The 17,036-nt window shown below is 36.7% G+C and overlaps 1 protein-coding gene across 1 annotated transcript in view; it reads left to right on the top strand.

The window, feature by feature from the left end:
* Positions 1 to 12,924, top strand: part of SYT17 (synaptotagmin 17) — a 130,517-nt gene extending 117,593 nt beyond the window's left edge. The window contains exon 7 of the mRNA XM_053694247.1: positions 12,639 to 12,924. Within this exon, the coding sequence (XP_053550222.1) occupies positions 12,639 to 12,835 (197 nt within the window). The 3' untranslated portion in view covers positions 12,836 to 12,924. The remainder of the gene's footprint in view (positions 1 to 12,638) is intronic.
* Positions 12,925 to 17,036: the final 4,112 nt, after the last annotated feature.

Here is a 17,036-nt window from a genome sequence, read left to right as displayed (position 1 = left end):
ACAAAAATGAAAATTGAGGGACACTCAGGTTAAATTAAATTTTCATGATTCAGATACAGAATGTAATTTAAAACAACTTTCCAATTTACTTCCATTAAAAAAAATGTGCACAGTCTTTTATATTTACAATTTTTGAGTCACCAGATCCTATTGAGCATGTGCAAGAATTCACAGACTATACGTACATGCATTTGTGATTGGCTGATGGCTGTCACATGGTACAGGGGGAGTGGAAATATACATAACTTTGAAATTTGTTATAAAAAAATCATCTACTCATTTGAAGTTCAGACTAAGCGGGGTAGTTATCAAGCCGTCAACCTCAAATACGCTGGAATTCCGCAGCGTATTTGTGGCGAGGCTGATTCGCCTTAGTTATCAAAGGCTAGAGACTGGCAAAAGTAGAATTTAGTGACGTAAGCTTCGATCCGCCAGACTCAGTCCGACACAGATCGATTCTTATGTCACTCCAGATGTTCCGCACACAAGTGCGGCACAATCTGACTACTTTTGCTAGTTATCAAAAAACTAGCAGGTACACTCGGCACTTTTCCGGCCCAGCGTACCGTGTTTTCAATCCGCCGCCCTGGAGGCGGTGGATCCCATATTAATCAATGGGAGTCTGACCATAGCGAAAGTATAAGTTCGCTGCTGCCCGACATCCCATTGATTTCTATGGGAGCTGTCTACACCTAACACCCTAACATGTACCCTGAGTCTAAACACCCCTAATCTGCCCCCCCTACACCGCCGCAACTAAATAAAGTTATTACCCCCTAAACCGCTGCTCCCGGAGCCCACCACAAGCTACTCTATACATATTAACCCCTAAACCGCCGCTCCCTGACCCCGCCGCAACTATAATATATGTATTAACTCCTAAACCGCCTCTCCCAGACCCCGCCGCCACCTACATGATACCTATTAACCCCTATCCTGCCCCCCTATACCGCCGCCCTCTATAATAAAGTTATTAACCCCCATCCTGCTGATCCCGCACCTCACCGCAACTAAATAAATAGTTTAACCCCTAAACCGCTGCTCCCGGACCCCGCCGCAACCTATATTAAACTTATTAACCCCTAATCTGCCCCCCCTACACCTATAATACATTTATTAACCCCTATCCTGCCCCCCCTATACCGCCGCCACTGTAATAAAATTATTAACCCCTAAACCTAAGTCTAACACTAACCCTAATACCCCCCAACTTAAATATTAATTAAATAAATCAAAATAATATTTATATTATTAACTAAATTAATCCTATTTAAAACTAAATACCTTTAAAATAAGCCCTAATATAGCTACAATATAAATAATAATTATATTGTAGCTATTTTAGGATATATGTTTATTTTACAGGCAAATTTCAATTTATTTTAACTAGGTACAATAGCTATTAAATAGTTATTAACTATTTAATAGCTTACCTAGCTAAAATAAACAGAAATTTACCTGTAAAATAAATCCTAACCTAAGTTACAATTACAACTAACATTACACTATCATTAAATATATGAATCCTATTTAAAACTAAATACTTACCTGTAAAATAAACCCTAAGATAGCTACAATGTAATTAATAATTACATTGTAGCTATTTTAGGATTAATATTTATTTTACAGGTAACTTTGTATTTATTTTAGCTAGTTAGAATAGTTATTAAATAGTTATTAACTATTTAATAACTACCTAGCTAAAAGAAATACAAAATTACCTGTAAAATAAATCCTAACCTAAGTTACAATTAAACCTAACACTACACTATCATTACATTAATTAAATAAATTAAATACAAATAACTACAATTAAATACAATTACATAAACTAACTAAACTACAAAAAATAAAAAAAGCTAAGTTACAAAAAATAAAAAAAATAAGTTACAAACATTTAAAAAATATTACAACAATTTTTAGCTAATTACACCTAATCTAAGCCCCCTAATAAAATAACAAAGCCCCCCAAAATAAAAAAATTCCCTACCCTATTCTAAATTTAAAAAGTTCAAAGCTCTTTTACCTTACCAGCCCTTAAAAGGGCCTTTTGCGGGGCATGCCCCAAAGAAAACTGCTCTTTTGCCTGTAAAAGAAAAATACAACCCCCCCAACATTACAACCCACCACCCACATACCCCTAATCTAACCCAAACCCCCCGTAAAAAAACCTAGCACTACCGCCCCTGAATATCATCCTACCTTGAGTTGTCTTCAGCCAGCCGACCCACCAATGGAACTGAAGAGGAGATCCGGAGCGGCAGAAGTGATCCTCCAAGGGGCGCTGAAGAAGTCTTCCATCCGATGAAGTCATCATCCAGGCGGCGCTGAAGAAGTCTTCCATCCGGGCGATGTCATCTTCCAAGCGGGGTCTTCAATCTTCTTTCTTCAGGATCCATGTTCATCCCGCCAACGCGGAACATCCTTCTTTCCCAACGAACTACCGACGAATGAAGGCTCCTTTAAGGGACGTCATCCAAGATGGCGTCCCTTCAATTCCGATTGGCTGATAGGATTCTATCAGCCAATCGGAATTAGGGTAGGAAAAATCTGATTGGCTGATTGAATCAGCCAATCAGATTGAGCTCACATTCTATTGGCTGATCGGAACAGCCAATAGAATGCAAACTCAATCTGATTGGCTGATTGGATCAGCCAATCGGATTGAACTTCAATCTGATTGGCTGATTCAATCAGCCAATCAGATTTTTCCTACCTTAATTCCGATTGGCTGATAGAATCCTATCAGCCAATCAGAATTGAAGGGACGCCATCTTGGATGACGTCCCTTAAAGGAGCCTTCATTCGTCGGTAGTCCGTCGGGAAAGAAGGATGTTCCGCTGCGGCGGGATGAAGATGGATCCTGAAGAAAGAAGATTGAAGACCCCGTTTGGAAGATGACATCGCCTGGATGGAAGACTTCTTCAGCGCCGCTTGGAAGATGACATTGCCCGGATGGAAGACTTCTTCAGCACCGCCTGGAGGATCACTTCATCGGATGGAAGACTTCTTCAGCGCCCTTTGGAGGATCACTTCTGCCGCTCTGGATCTCCTCTTCGGTTCCATCGGTGGGTCGGCTGGCTGAAGACAACTCAAGGTAGGATGATCTTCAGGGGGGTAGTGTAGGTTTATTTACGGGGGGGTTTGGGTTAGATTAGGGGTATGTGGGTGGTGGGTTTTAATGTTGGGGGGGTTGTATTTTTCTTTTACAGGCAAAAGAGCAGTTTTCTTTGGGGCATGCCCCGCAAAAGGCCCTTTTAAGGGCTGGTAAGGTAAAAGAGCTTTGAACTTTTTTAATTTAGAATAGGGTAGGGATTTTTTTTTATTTTGGGGGGCTTTGTTATTTTATTAGGGGGCTTAGATTAGGTGTAATTAGCTTAAAATTGTTGTAATATTTTTTTAATGTTTGTAACTTATTTTTTTTATTTTTTGTAACTTAGCTTTTTTTATTTTTTGTACTTTAGTTAGTTTATGTAATTGTATTTAATTGTAGTTATTTGTAGTTAATTTATTTAATTAATTTAATGATAGTGTAGTGTTAGGTTTAATTGTAACTTAGGTTAGTATTTATTTTACAGGTAATTTTGTATTTCTTTTAGCTAGGTAGTTATTAAATAGTTAATAACTATTTAATAACTATTCTATCTAGCTAAAATAAATACAAAGTTACCTGTAAAATAAATATAAATCCTAAAATAGCTACAATGTAATTATTAATTACATTGTAGCTATCTTCGGGTTTATTTTACAGGTAAGTATTTTGTTTTAAATAAAAATAATTTATTAAAGTATAGTGTAGTGTTAGGTGTAATTGTAACTTAGGTTAGTTTTTATTTTACAGGTAAATTTCTGTTTATTTTAGCTAGGTAAGCTATTAAATAGTTAATAACTATTGTACCTAGTTAAAATAAATTGAAAGTTACCTGTAAAATAAAAATAAATCCTAAGATAGCTACAATGTAATTATTATTTATATTGTAGCTATATTAGGGTTTATTTTAAAGGTAAGTATTTAGTTTTAAATAGGATTAATTTAGTTAATAATAGAAATATTATTTACATATATTTAATTAATATTTAAGTTAGGGAGGTTTTAGGGTTAGTGTTAGACTTAGGTTTAGGGGTTAATAAATTTATTACAGTGGCGGCGGTGTAGTGGGGGGCAGGATAGGGGTTAATAAATGTATTATAGGTGGCGACGGTGTAGGGGGGCAGATTAGGGGTTAATAAGTTTAATATAGGTTGCGGCGGGGTCCGGGAGTGGCGGTTTAGGGGTTAAACTATTTATTTAGTTGCGGCAAGGTGCGGGATCAGCAGGATAGGGGTTAATAACTTTATTATAGAGGGCGGCGGTATAGGGGGGGCAGGATAGGGGTTACTAAGTAAAATGTAGGTGGCGGCGGTGTCCGGGAGCGGCGGTTTAGGGGCTAATACATTTATAAGAGTTGCGGCGGGGTCTAGGAGCAGCGGTTTAGGGGTTACTAGCTTTATTTAGTTGCGGGGGGCTCCGGGGGCGCCGGTATAGGGGATAGAACAGTGTAGTTAGTGTGGGTGCTTAGTGACAGGCTAGCAATAAAGCTGTCAAAAAGCCAAAGAGCAGCGAGATCGGATGAGTGATAACTATTACAGTCCGCTGCTCATCGCCCCGTACTTGGTGCGCGGCTTTTTGACAGCATTTTTGATAACTTAGGCGAAAATTTGCAGGTCCGCGGCGGCGAAGTTAGGCGAGCTTAGGCGGGCGTATTGGACCGGCGAAGGCAGGTAAAGTAGACACGTTGATAACTAGGCCTCTAAGTGCTATCGCATTGTCTTGTTATCTTGCATTTGTTGATTATGCAAATCTAATGTGTTGACTGGTCCTTTTCTTAAAGACAACTTACCATTTATCATTATCCCCTTCATGTAGTCGCTTAGTTATTTTTTCGTTTTCTGCCATAGTTTTAATAAAAATTATATTTCTAATTTACCACTGTTTTGATCCCAACTCCTCCCAAGCCCTACTTCCTTCTTCTTCATTGTGCGACGTCTTCAGCGGTCCTACCCACTCTCCAGGTGCTCTCAAATGCACGCTCGTGATCTTGGATTACATTGCCCATGCACAAATCTCCAATGCCGCTTTTCAATGCGTATGCGATAATCGCCGTTCAATATTTAATGCTAGAGGAATTCATAGCTGTTACAAATACGCATGCGCGAAACAGGAGTGCGTTTGGATTTCATTAAGAAGAAAAATGTAATACCGCATGCGCAGCTAAAAGAAGGGGCGGATGACGTGGAGTGACGGCCGCCTAACGACCAGAATTTCAATTGGGTTTGAGAAAAACGTGATCAACAGATAAAAAAAAAAAAACGGGTTGAATTTGTGGATCATTTATGCATAGCTTTATATGGCAATAACTTTATACACAAAAATATTAAAATTGATGAATGAAAGTCATATTTATTTTACAAGCAAAATGCTATACTCTGTCGACATTACGGTAAGTTTACCTTCACTTTAATTGCGCACAATCACTGTGCTAAAGTTGTGATAAATCGGGGGGAAATAAGATTATATATAAAATTAAATATAAAATTAATGCGTACTTAAAAAGCTAATATGTGTATAAAATTTAGATATACGTGTAAAAAATGCAATAAATGAGTACAGATTCAAATATATTAATATATATTTATTAACAATGAATAATAAAAAATCAACTGATCATAAAACACACAGGAATAAAAAACACACAATAAATACACAATTTGATACACAATAAATACACACTTGATACAAAGTGTTAGATCCTAAAACAGTCCGTAATCTTAACAACATAAGTGTCCAGGTTTATGACAAATCTTTCATAAGTACAAGTTAGACTGTGAAAAACATTTTTAAACCAGGGCCCTCTTTTTAGTAGGTACGCTACTGACCTGCGCCAAAGGATCTTCTCCTTTAGCGCAAGCTCCGCAATCCTCCAAGCTAAGCCTCCTATCCGCGCGGCCCTGGACGCAGGTCCTGATGATCTAAAGCTCTCTGGGCTGGCGAGATTATTAAAGAATGCTCGCCAGTTCTTCTATTTCCCTGGTGTAATAATCTAAAGACACTTTTTAACCTAAAAACAGGGTGTCTCACTAAGTGGCGCATACTGCATTTTCATATGAAAAGTGCACAGTAAAATTCGTATTTTTAACATCATACAAAACAAATAATTGAACCATTCATACAAAAATACACAGGAAAAATTGTATTGTTATGATACATCTAAAACCGGGACAAAATTCTTCACCAAAAATCGTATTTTACCAAAAACTTAAAATGTTTATGTAATTTACACAGTAATGAATCGTATTAAATATGAACAGCGTAAATCGTAATTTTAGTGCACTGGATGTGCAAAAAACACACAGAAATTTGTACTTATAAATACAAAATGCAAAGCGTAATTGTTGGGGTTTTTTTTTGGAAAATGGGCTGAACATGGGCGTTCTATGGGCGTATATAAAAATGTCTCTCTAATCCCAGCATAATTCTGTAAACATTTTCGCACTGCAGATCTCACAGTTTATTCTCGCCAACTAAAAGGTGGCAAGCTTTTCTCAAAACCCTACAAATACTTATAAACCTAATAGAAAAACACATGTATATGAAAATATAGGTGATTGTAAGATGCTATTCTCAGAGAGCAACGTAATGTGATTTATATTGGCTGCAGGATTTAATTTTGAAAGTGCGCCCCCTGCTCACTGCTAACTTTCCAGTGTCCCTTTCCAGCGAGCTCCATTAGTTTCAATAGGATCCAACTGGCTACTCGCAGGGACTGCCCCTTTTTTAGGATAATTTCACCAGGAAAGCCCCTGCGAGAGTCGGTGACAAAACCTAGGTTTGATCTGGCGAGGCTTAGATCATCTATCCCTCAGTGAAGAAGGCTCTGGATTACTGCGACTCCCCAGCACGTTAGAGGTAAGTATCTCACCTTATATATTCATTAGTATATATTTGTTTAATTTAAATGAGTTTGTGCATTTCTTCGTATATTCGTTTAATGGAAACAAAATAAATATCTGTTTTTTCGTTACAAATATCCAATTGTAACAAAACGAATGCACATGTCTATATTAAAGTGATACACTCTCATGTCTGCTGCTTACAAGTATTTATGGTTTGTGCCATAACATGACTACTTTTTTATTTATTCCGTAAAATCCGTGTTTTGGCATCAGGTTCCCCTGGCATCTTCCTGGAATTTTCTACAAAATGTATCAGGATACTATCATGTTATTTGTGCCTATATCATCACTAATAAATCTATCTTGAGTACAACTAGGCCTTGAGGACTGGCTGCCCACTGGCTGATCAGCAGACCTCTCACTGCATTATTCGTGGACACTGACTCACCTCAAATGTATGAGGACAATCTTTACATGTCCTCTTTGAAATACAAGACAGAAAAGAAATAACTTTTTTTGTTACTTTAATTGTTTATCAACATACATATCTGCAATATGTGATATAAAATGTGTACCAATATCCTATAGAAAAACAGTACTGCCCGTGTCTTGATTTATCCCACAGACAACTTGAGAAAATATTACTTGGCATTTGTTGTTTTAATTTTCCACCCTTTCTTTTGATTACTGCACATGCCCAAAATATATCAGTATACAACCATTTTGGCTACAGCCTTAGGCTAATCATTTCATAATTTCACTGTCTCTTAGCATTAAAAACACTTTAATATACTTCAAATTTGCAGAGTTTGAATATATATATATATATATATATATATATAAATTTCAAAGTAGACAAGCACTCCAGAATTCCAAATCACATGCCCAGGGTGCAGCAGATAGGTAAATAGTAAGTAATGAAGAGTGCACTCACCAGGACTTTTCAAAGTTTTATTCCAATTATGACATATATATATATATATATATATATATATATATATATATGTAAAATAGTTTTCTCTGAGAGTTTGTTGAGACATCTTCTACATTTTGTATTGTTTAAATTGGCCCAAATAAGAAAGCTTAGTCACATGACATATGACAAATGATGTTTAGTTTGAGAGGTGTTCTATGCGTCAAACCCACAATTGTCAGTACAAAAAAGTCATGTGTTTTGGCATTAGTTGTAACATCCCACTCAACATCTGAGAAAACAGGCCAGAATAACGAGCTGTAATATATAGCGATGGTGATACCTTATATTCCTGGTTTTGGGAGTAGGCTTTTTACTGTTATGGGATTGATTCATTTAAAGCTTAATTTTTAAACAGTGTTTGTAAAGCAAAATCCGTTCAGTCTACAAGGGCTATTGCAGAATTCCAACAGAGCCTTTGTATGGTACATAGAGGCATTTATATCATTTCTGGCTGTACAATTTTTATTACTTTATATTAATATAAGAATTATAGTGTAACTCTGGTGCTACAGTTTATTTGAAAGGTTTATATATGTTAAAATGATAAAACAAATAAAGACAGGTCAGTTTTTCTATACCTAAAGATGAATCCTACAATTTATTGATAATGTCACAAGTGCAAAAACAATATGCTCTTATGTGTTAGATAATTATTTTATAGAAGTATTGCTTGCATATAAATGTGACTCAAGTCAAAATTAAACGTTCATGATACAGATAGAGCAGCAATTTTAAACAACTTTCCAATTTACTTCCATTAACAAAATGTGCACAATCTTTTTATATTTACGCTTTTTGAGTCACCAGCTCCTACTGAGCATGTGCAAGAATTCACAGAATATACATTTGTGATTGGCTGATGGCTGTCACATGATACAGGGGATAAGGAAATGGACATAACTGAAATTTGTCAGAAAAAAAAATCTACTACTCATTTCAAGTTCAAACTAAGGGACAGTTTTATCATCGGTCTGTCCGACATGATCTGCTCAGCAGTTCTTGTGCAATGCCACCCCCTGCAGATTCGCGGCCAATTGGCCACTAGCAGGGAGTGTCAATCAGCCTGATCGTATAGGATTGGGCGGATTGCAGACCGCAGCCTCAGAGGCAGTGGACCTGTTATGGAGCAGCGGTCTTTAGACCGCTGCTTCATAACAGCTTTTTATTCAGAGTTTGATCATTCGGCCCCTAAGTGCTATTGCATTGTCTTTTTATTATGCATTATTTGTTTATGCAAATATAGGCCTAGATTTAGAGTTCGGCGGTAGCCGTCAAAACCAGCGTTAGAGGCTCCTAACGCTGGTTTTGGGCGCCCGCTGGTATTTGGAGTCAGTGATTAAAGGGTCTAACGCTCACTTTTCAGCCGCGACTTTTCCATACCGCAGATCCCCCTACGCCATTTGCGTAGCCTATCTTTTCAATGGGATCTTTCTAACGCTGGTATTTAGAGTCGTTTCTGCAGTGAGCGTTAGAGCTCTAACGACAAGATTCCAGCCGCCTGAAAATAGCAGGAGTTAAGAGCTTTCTGGCTAACGCCGGTTTATAAAGCTCTTAACTACTGTACCCTAAAGTACACTAACACCCATAAACTACCTATGTACCCCTAAACCGAGGTCCCCCCACATCGCCGCCACTCGATTAAAATTTTTAACCCCTAATCTGCCGACCGCCACCTACGTTATACTTATGTACCCCTAATCTGCTGCCCCTAACACCGCCGACCCCTGTATTATATCTATTAACCCCTAACTTGCCCCCCACAACGTCGCCGCAAGCTACTTAAAATAATTAACCCCTAATCTTCCGACCGCAAATCGCCGCCACCTACGTTATCCCTATGTACCCCTAATCTGCTACCCCTAACATCGCCGACCCCTATGTTATATTTATTAACCCCTAATCTGCCCCCCACAACGTCGCCGACACCTACCTACACTTATTAACCCCTAATCTGCCGAGCGGACCTGAGCGCTACTATAATAAAGTTATTAACCCCTAATCCGCCTCACTAACCCTATCATAAATAGTATTAACCCCTAATCTGCCCTCCCTAACATCGCCGACACCTACCTTCAATTATTAACCCCTAATCTGCCGACCGGAGCTCACCGCTATTCTAATAAATGTATTAACCCCTAAAGCTAAGTCTAACCCTAACACTAACACCCCCCTAAGTTAAATATAATTTTTATCTAACGAAATTAATTAACTCTTATTAAATAAATAATTCCTATTTAAAGCTAAATACTTACCTGTAAAATACATCCTAATATAGCTACAATATAAATTATAATTATATTATACCTATTTTAGGATTAATATTTATTTTACAGGCAACTTTGTAATTATTTTAACCAGGTACAATAGCTATTAAATAGTTAAGAACTATTTAATAGTTACCTAGTTAAAATAATTACAAATTTACCTGTAAAATAAATCCTAACCTAAGATATAATTAAACCTAACACTACCCTATCAATAAAATAATTAAATAAACTACCTACAATTACCTACAATTAACCTAACACTACACTATCAATAAATTAATTAAACACAATTGCTACAAATAAATAACATTAAATAAACTATCTAAAGTACAAAAAATAAAAAAGAACTAAGTTACAGAAAATAATAAAATATTTACAAACATAAGAAAAATATTACAACAATTTTAAACTAATTACACCTACTCTAAGCCCCCTAATAAAATAACAAAGCCCCCCAAAATAAAAAATTCCCTACCCTATTCTAAAATACAAATATTACAAGCTCTTTTACCTTACCAGCCCTGAACAGGGCCCTTTGCGGGGCATGCCCCAAGAATTTCAGCTCTTTTGCCTGTAAAAAAAAACATACAATACCCCCCCCCAACATTACAACCCACCACCCACATACCCCTAATCTAACCCAAACCCCCCTTAAATAAACCTAACACTACCCCCCTGATGATCTTCCTACCTTGTCTTCACCATGCCAGGTTCACCGATCCGTCCTGGCTCCAAGATCTTCATCCAACCCAAGCGGGGCTAGACATCCACTGAAGAAGTCCAGAAGAGGGTCCAAAGTCTTCCTCCTATCCGGCAAGAAGAGGACATCCGGACCGGCAAACATCTTCTCCAAGCGGCATCTTCTATCTTCTTCCATCCGATGACGACCGGCTCCATCTTGAAGACCTCCAGCGCGGATCCATCCTCTTCTTCCGACGACTAGACGACGAATGACGGTTCCTTTAAGGGACGTCATCCAAGATGGCGTCCCTCGAATTCCGATTGGCTGATAGGATTCTATCAGCCAATCGGAATTAAGGTAGGAATTTTCTGATTGGCTGATGGAATCAGCCAATCAGAATATAGTTCAATCCGATTGGCTGATCCAATCAGCCAATCAGATTGAGCTCGCATTCTATTGGCTGTAAATAGGAATAATTTATTTAATAAGAGTTAATTAATTTCGTTAGATTTAAATTATATTTAACTTAGGGGGGTGTTAGTATTAGGGTTAGACTTAGTTTTAGGGGTTAATACATTTATTAGAATAGCGGCGAGATTCGGTCGGCAGATTAGGGGTTAATAATTGAAGTTAGGTGTCGGCGATGTTAGGGAGGGCAGATTAGGGGTTAATACTATTTATGATAGGGTTAGTGAGGCGGATTAGGGGTTAATAACTTTATTATAGTAGCGCTCAGGTCCGCTCGGCAGATTAGGGGTTAATAAGTGTAGGCAGGTGGAGGCGACGTTGTGGGGGGCAGATTAGGGGTTAATAAATATAATATAGGGTTCGGCGATGTTAGGGCAGCAGATTAGGGGTACATAGGGATAATGTAAGTAGCGGCGGTTTACGGAGCGGCAGATTAGGGGTTAAAAATAATATGCAGGGGTCAGCGATAGCGGGGGCGGCAGATTAGGGGTTAATAAGTGTAAGGTTAGTGGTGTTTAGACTCGGGGTACATGTTAGAGTGTTAAGTGCAGACGTCGGAAGGGTTACCGCATAGCAAACAATGGGGCTGCGTTAGGAGCTGAACGCGGCTTTTTTGCAGGTGTTTGGGTTTTTTTCAGCTCAAACAGCCCCATTGTTTCCTATGGGGGAATCGTGCACGAGCACGTTTTTGAGGCTGGCCGCGTCCGTAAGCAACTCTGGTATCGAGAGTTGAAGCTGCGTTAAAAATGCTCTACGCTCCTTTTTTGGAGCCTAACGCAGCCTTTATGTGGACTCTCGATACCAGAGTTATTTTTATGGTGCGGCCAGAAAAAAGCCGGCGTTAGTTTTTCGGGTCGTTACCGACAAAACTCCAAATCTAGGCCATAGTTAATGTCAGCTCCACACAGATCATTCTAGTATAGAACTATTGCTAGCAAATATATGTGTGTGTGTGTGTGTTTAAATCCAGCAAAGGGGTTAAATACATAGTTAAAGTCAGCTCAAAACTCTACTAGGATCTAGCTGAACCTATCTGGTAAACCAATGGCAAGAGGCATGTGTCATGTGTGTATCCACCAACTCCAGCTAGCTCCAAGTAGTGCATTGTTGCTCCTGAACCTGCCTTGGTATTTTCCACAAAGGATACCAAGAGAACAAGTAAATTTGATCATGGAAATAAATTGAAAATGTAACATTGCATGCTCTATCTGAAGCATAGAAAATGTATTTTCATATCCCTTTAAATATATTTGTCTATTTATAAAGTCCTATCATGTTATTGAAATCATGCTATGTTTTTCTTCTATCGTAGTTTACGGACACAACATGAAGAGCAGTAATGATTTTATCGGAAGAATAGTGATTGGTCAGTATTCCTCAGGCTCGCCAGAAGCCAACCACTGGCGCCGTATGCGTAATACCCATCGGACAGCTATGGAGCAGTGGCACAGCCTAAGGTCCCGTGCTGAGTGTGATAGAGTTTCTCCAGCTTCCTTAGAAGCAACGTGATAACCAGAAACTCATTGTAGTTACACACACAAACAAAACACTATGAGATTTGGAGCAAATTTTTCAGCTGCTTATAACTAAGTGGCAGCGTTATCCTGTGTGCCTCAACAAATTATCACGATGTATGAGTTATTTGTTCACTTAAAAGGACAGTAAACTCATATGTTTTCTCTCATGCATATTAAAGAACATTCTTCAAACGTTATAAATATGTTTTTGCATGAAAAAGGTTCAGTTTATGCTGTTTGTGTTGTTTTTTTAAACTAAATGGAAGTGCATAACCAGCCCATGGAATAGAAAATTGCTGGCTGATAAAGAAAACTCACACAGCACTACTGGTAAAAAGTTACACGCCCTACAAACATAAGAAAATGTATTTCTTTATCAGTACATGATCATCCATTTAAAAGATTTAAAAAAACACAAACGATTCCCACAGAAATTGGAAAAAACACGGATTCTTCTAGCCCACAAAAACATAACAAAAATCATAAATGCTTAAAGGGACAGGAACCCCCCCCCCCCCCCAAAAAAAATGTAATTCATGATTCGGATAGAACATGCAATTTTAAACAACTTTCCCATTTGCTTTTAATATGCTTAATTATCTTGTTATTCTTTGCTGAAGGAACAACATTGCACTATTGGCAGCTATCTGAACACATCTAGTTAGCCAATCACAAATATATGCAAGCACCAATCACCAGCTAGCTCCCACTAGTGAAGGATATTTGCATATTACTTTTCAACAATGGATACCACGATAAGAAAGCACATGTTAAAATAGAAGTGACTTTAAAAGTGCCTTAAAATTACATGCTCTATCTGATTCTTGCAAGTTTAATATTGAATTTCCTATACCTTTAAAGCGCCATTAAATAAAATTAAATAATTTTTTATATGCAGCAAAAATTAATTCCTACTTTGCCAAAGATTTGCATGCAAAATAAATATTTTAAAGCATTTAAAACTAATTTTGTTAGAAAAATATGCATTGCTTTGAAGACTTAGGACGACACGCCCCTTGAAAAATCTTGCAAACCAACCATTTACTGTGCTACATGTAAGCGTGTCAGTGTTCCATAGTCCAAGGAATGCACTACAGTTTTTCTGGGTTAGTTTCCAGAATAAAATTACAAGAAAAGAAACCAAAATAAACAATGAAAGTGCAATGCAAAGTTTTTTTTTGTTAAAGTGTCATGATACCCAAATGTTGAAACACTTGAAAGTGCTGCAGCATAGCTGTAAAAAGCTGACTAGAAAATATCACCTGAACAAAATGTCCTAAGTATTCAAACCCCATTGCAAAGGACTTTAAGCAGCAAATCAGTATGCCTGTCCCGGGACAGCCAAGGGAGTGAGCTTCGTGCACACTCATATTATTTCCCTATTCAGTTTAAGGAATTTTACTATGAAATCTCATGAGAGTTAAGTGAAATCTAATGAGATCACAGTAAAAGAGTTCATGACCTCAGCACTAATTATTCTGATTGGCTGCTGTTCATTTCTTCATTTTTTTTTACCTGCAGCTGAAGTATATATTTTTTTTTACCTGCAGCTGGGCAGCAGCTGAGTATAACTTTTTAGACTGCACTTACTCTGCTGAGCTGAGGAAATTGTGTGGTAAAATATCTTCCTTTTTTACATAGAGATGCTCAAGTGATATTTTCCTGTCAGCTTTTTACAGCTATACTGCATCAGTTTCAAGGGATTTAGCATATGAGTATTATGTCCCTTTAATTCTGCATAATTTAACATTTTGGACCAAATTACGAGTGGCACATTATCAATTATGCATGAGCAAAAAAGATTTTTTGTGCATTTTGGGTTTTCCGCTCGTATTACAAGTTGAAAATAAACATGGTCGCTTGAGCACAATTCAAGTTAGTGCGACCTCAGAGCTCTGGATAACTGTTTTGCAAAACAAAAAAAGTGTCACCAAATACATCAAAAATACATTACAAAGTACAGTTGCACTCATAATAACACTAATAAAAATACATTACACAGTACAGTTACACTCATAATAGCACTAGCAAATAAAAATTATTCCAAACAAATATTGTGTAAAAAGTTATAAGGACTCAAAGATATGAGGTCTTAGGTGTTAGAGTTAGCGTACTTGAGAATATGCAATCGTGTTTGTGCACGAGTAGGTGTGTTATTTATTTATTTACACATTTTTTTGATCTATTGACTTCTATGGGAGAATACGTAATTGCGGGTGAAATACTGTAAGTTCAGCTTTTTACGCAGGCAGGAGCGTTATATATCACTTTACTTGTAATCTTGCAAAACACAATTTTGAGTTAAATGTCGCTTTAAATTACAATATTTTACAAGTATGCCCAAAGCACGCAGTATAAGCAAATCAGATCCAATTATAAACCCAATAAATCTTTTTTTATAGAATCTCACCAGACCAAAGAGGTTTAGAGCATCGGGCGCTAACTCACTCCAGCAACTCAGCCATATATATTTAGCTGTTTCTACAGGTATATTAAAAAATCTAGAGTCCAGGAAAGATTTCATGTGACAAACAACCAGTTACGGGAATTCCAACTGAGGCCACAAGTCTAACCACTAATTCTATTTACTTCTTAAAGAGACAGTAAAGTCAAAATTAAACTTTCATGACTCAGATAGTATATGCAATTTTAAACTAGCTTCCAGGACTGCTCCTTCAACAAAGGATGCCAAAAGAATGAAGCAAATTTGATAACAGAAGAAAATTGGGAAGTTGTTAAGAATTGTATATTCTTTCAGAAACATAAAAGAAAAATTTGGTATTTCATGTCCCTTTCAAGCAGAATTTCTATTAATCTTATATAACAATATATAAACCCATTGCGGTTAAAATGAAACAGAAAATAGGAATGAAAATTAAATTCTTTTTAAAATATAAATGACATATAAAATACTATTTTAGTTTTTTTTTTGTCCTCTGTGTTTTTGAAACTGGTTTCCAATTGATGAACTATGTGACACTTTTGTTGTTTTTATACATTTTTAAAAGAAACAAAAAAGTACCTTTAACCAACTATCTATACCAAAAAATAGCTTGCCCACATTTTTATCAATGCATTATTATTATTAGTAGTTATTTGTAGAGCGCCAACAGAGTTTGTAGCGCTAACGGCACGGAAAACCCTTCACACATAAATATTACATCTGTCATAAACTGTGCATCTTCCCCCCCCCCCCCCCAAAAAAACATTTCTTAAAACAAAAATAGCTGCTAGTTACTAAATTATTCTGCATTTCTCAAAAATATTGCTTATTCTATTTTTACGGCGGTACCCAGTGTGGTATCTGTGTTCTACTGCAATTTGTGAATGTGATACACAAAAAAATATACGTTGAGAAAAAAAAAACGTGAAATGCAGTATTGTCCTGGTGCAAGCTACAAACTAATAGTTAATATATGTGTGTGCTGGTATGTTTGTGTTAAGTCTGTATATACACATTTATATTTATATATTGCTTTCTATGGAACAGAACATAAATGCATATTTATAGATACTGATATGAAGACATATAAAACAAATGACAATATCAATGTTGACATATATAAATGTACGCTATGTTTGTGTAAGTAGACCATTTCTGCAGAATACTGTTGTTTTAGTAAAATATTTTTATTTTATGCTGTTGTACAAAGGAAACGCATATATTCCATGATTACAAAGAGGGCGTTTCAGCTACCGCCCATTTTTTTTTTGTTATTACAGGAAACCTGAAGCCATTATTTTATTGAACAGGATTTCTGCATAACGTGTATGTATTCAAAATACAAACATTTCCAGATTTGTCTATGAGAGCATAATTAAAGCTTCTCTATATGTAATTAAAATGTGCAGTTTAAGAGTGTATATTTATTAAAAAAATAAATATATATTTATTTGTGCCATTTATTGCTCTCCTGTCATATATATATGTATACTTTAACATTGTTTCCTCTATTATTTCTATAATCAAATTTTTTATATGTTTTGATCTCTTATTTTTATTTTATTTGTTTGCTTTGATAAGGGCTTGCACTGTTCATCCATTCAGAACCTGTATAGCATTGCTGTCATCCTATCAGCAAGCAGGACTAGGAAAAGAAGTGTATAATTTGTACAAAAATATGGGTGAAAAAAAACATCTATTTGTTTAATTTTCATGCAACAAAATACCTTCCTCTTTTTTTTTATATCAT

The sequence above is a fragment of the Bombina bombina genome, chromosome 11, assembly GCF_027579735.1.
Source record: "Bombina bombina isolate aBomBom1 chromosome 11, aBomBom1.pri, whole genome shotgun sequence".
NCBI classification, from domain to species: domain Eukaryota; kingdom Metazoa; phylum Chordata; class Amphibia; order Anura; family Bombinatoridae; genus Bombina; species Bombina bombina.
Note: the sequence above shows the minus strand (reverse complement) of the source record. Positions and strands in the feature narration are given on the sequence as shown.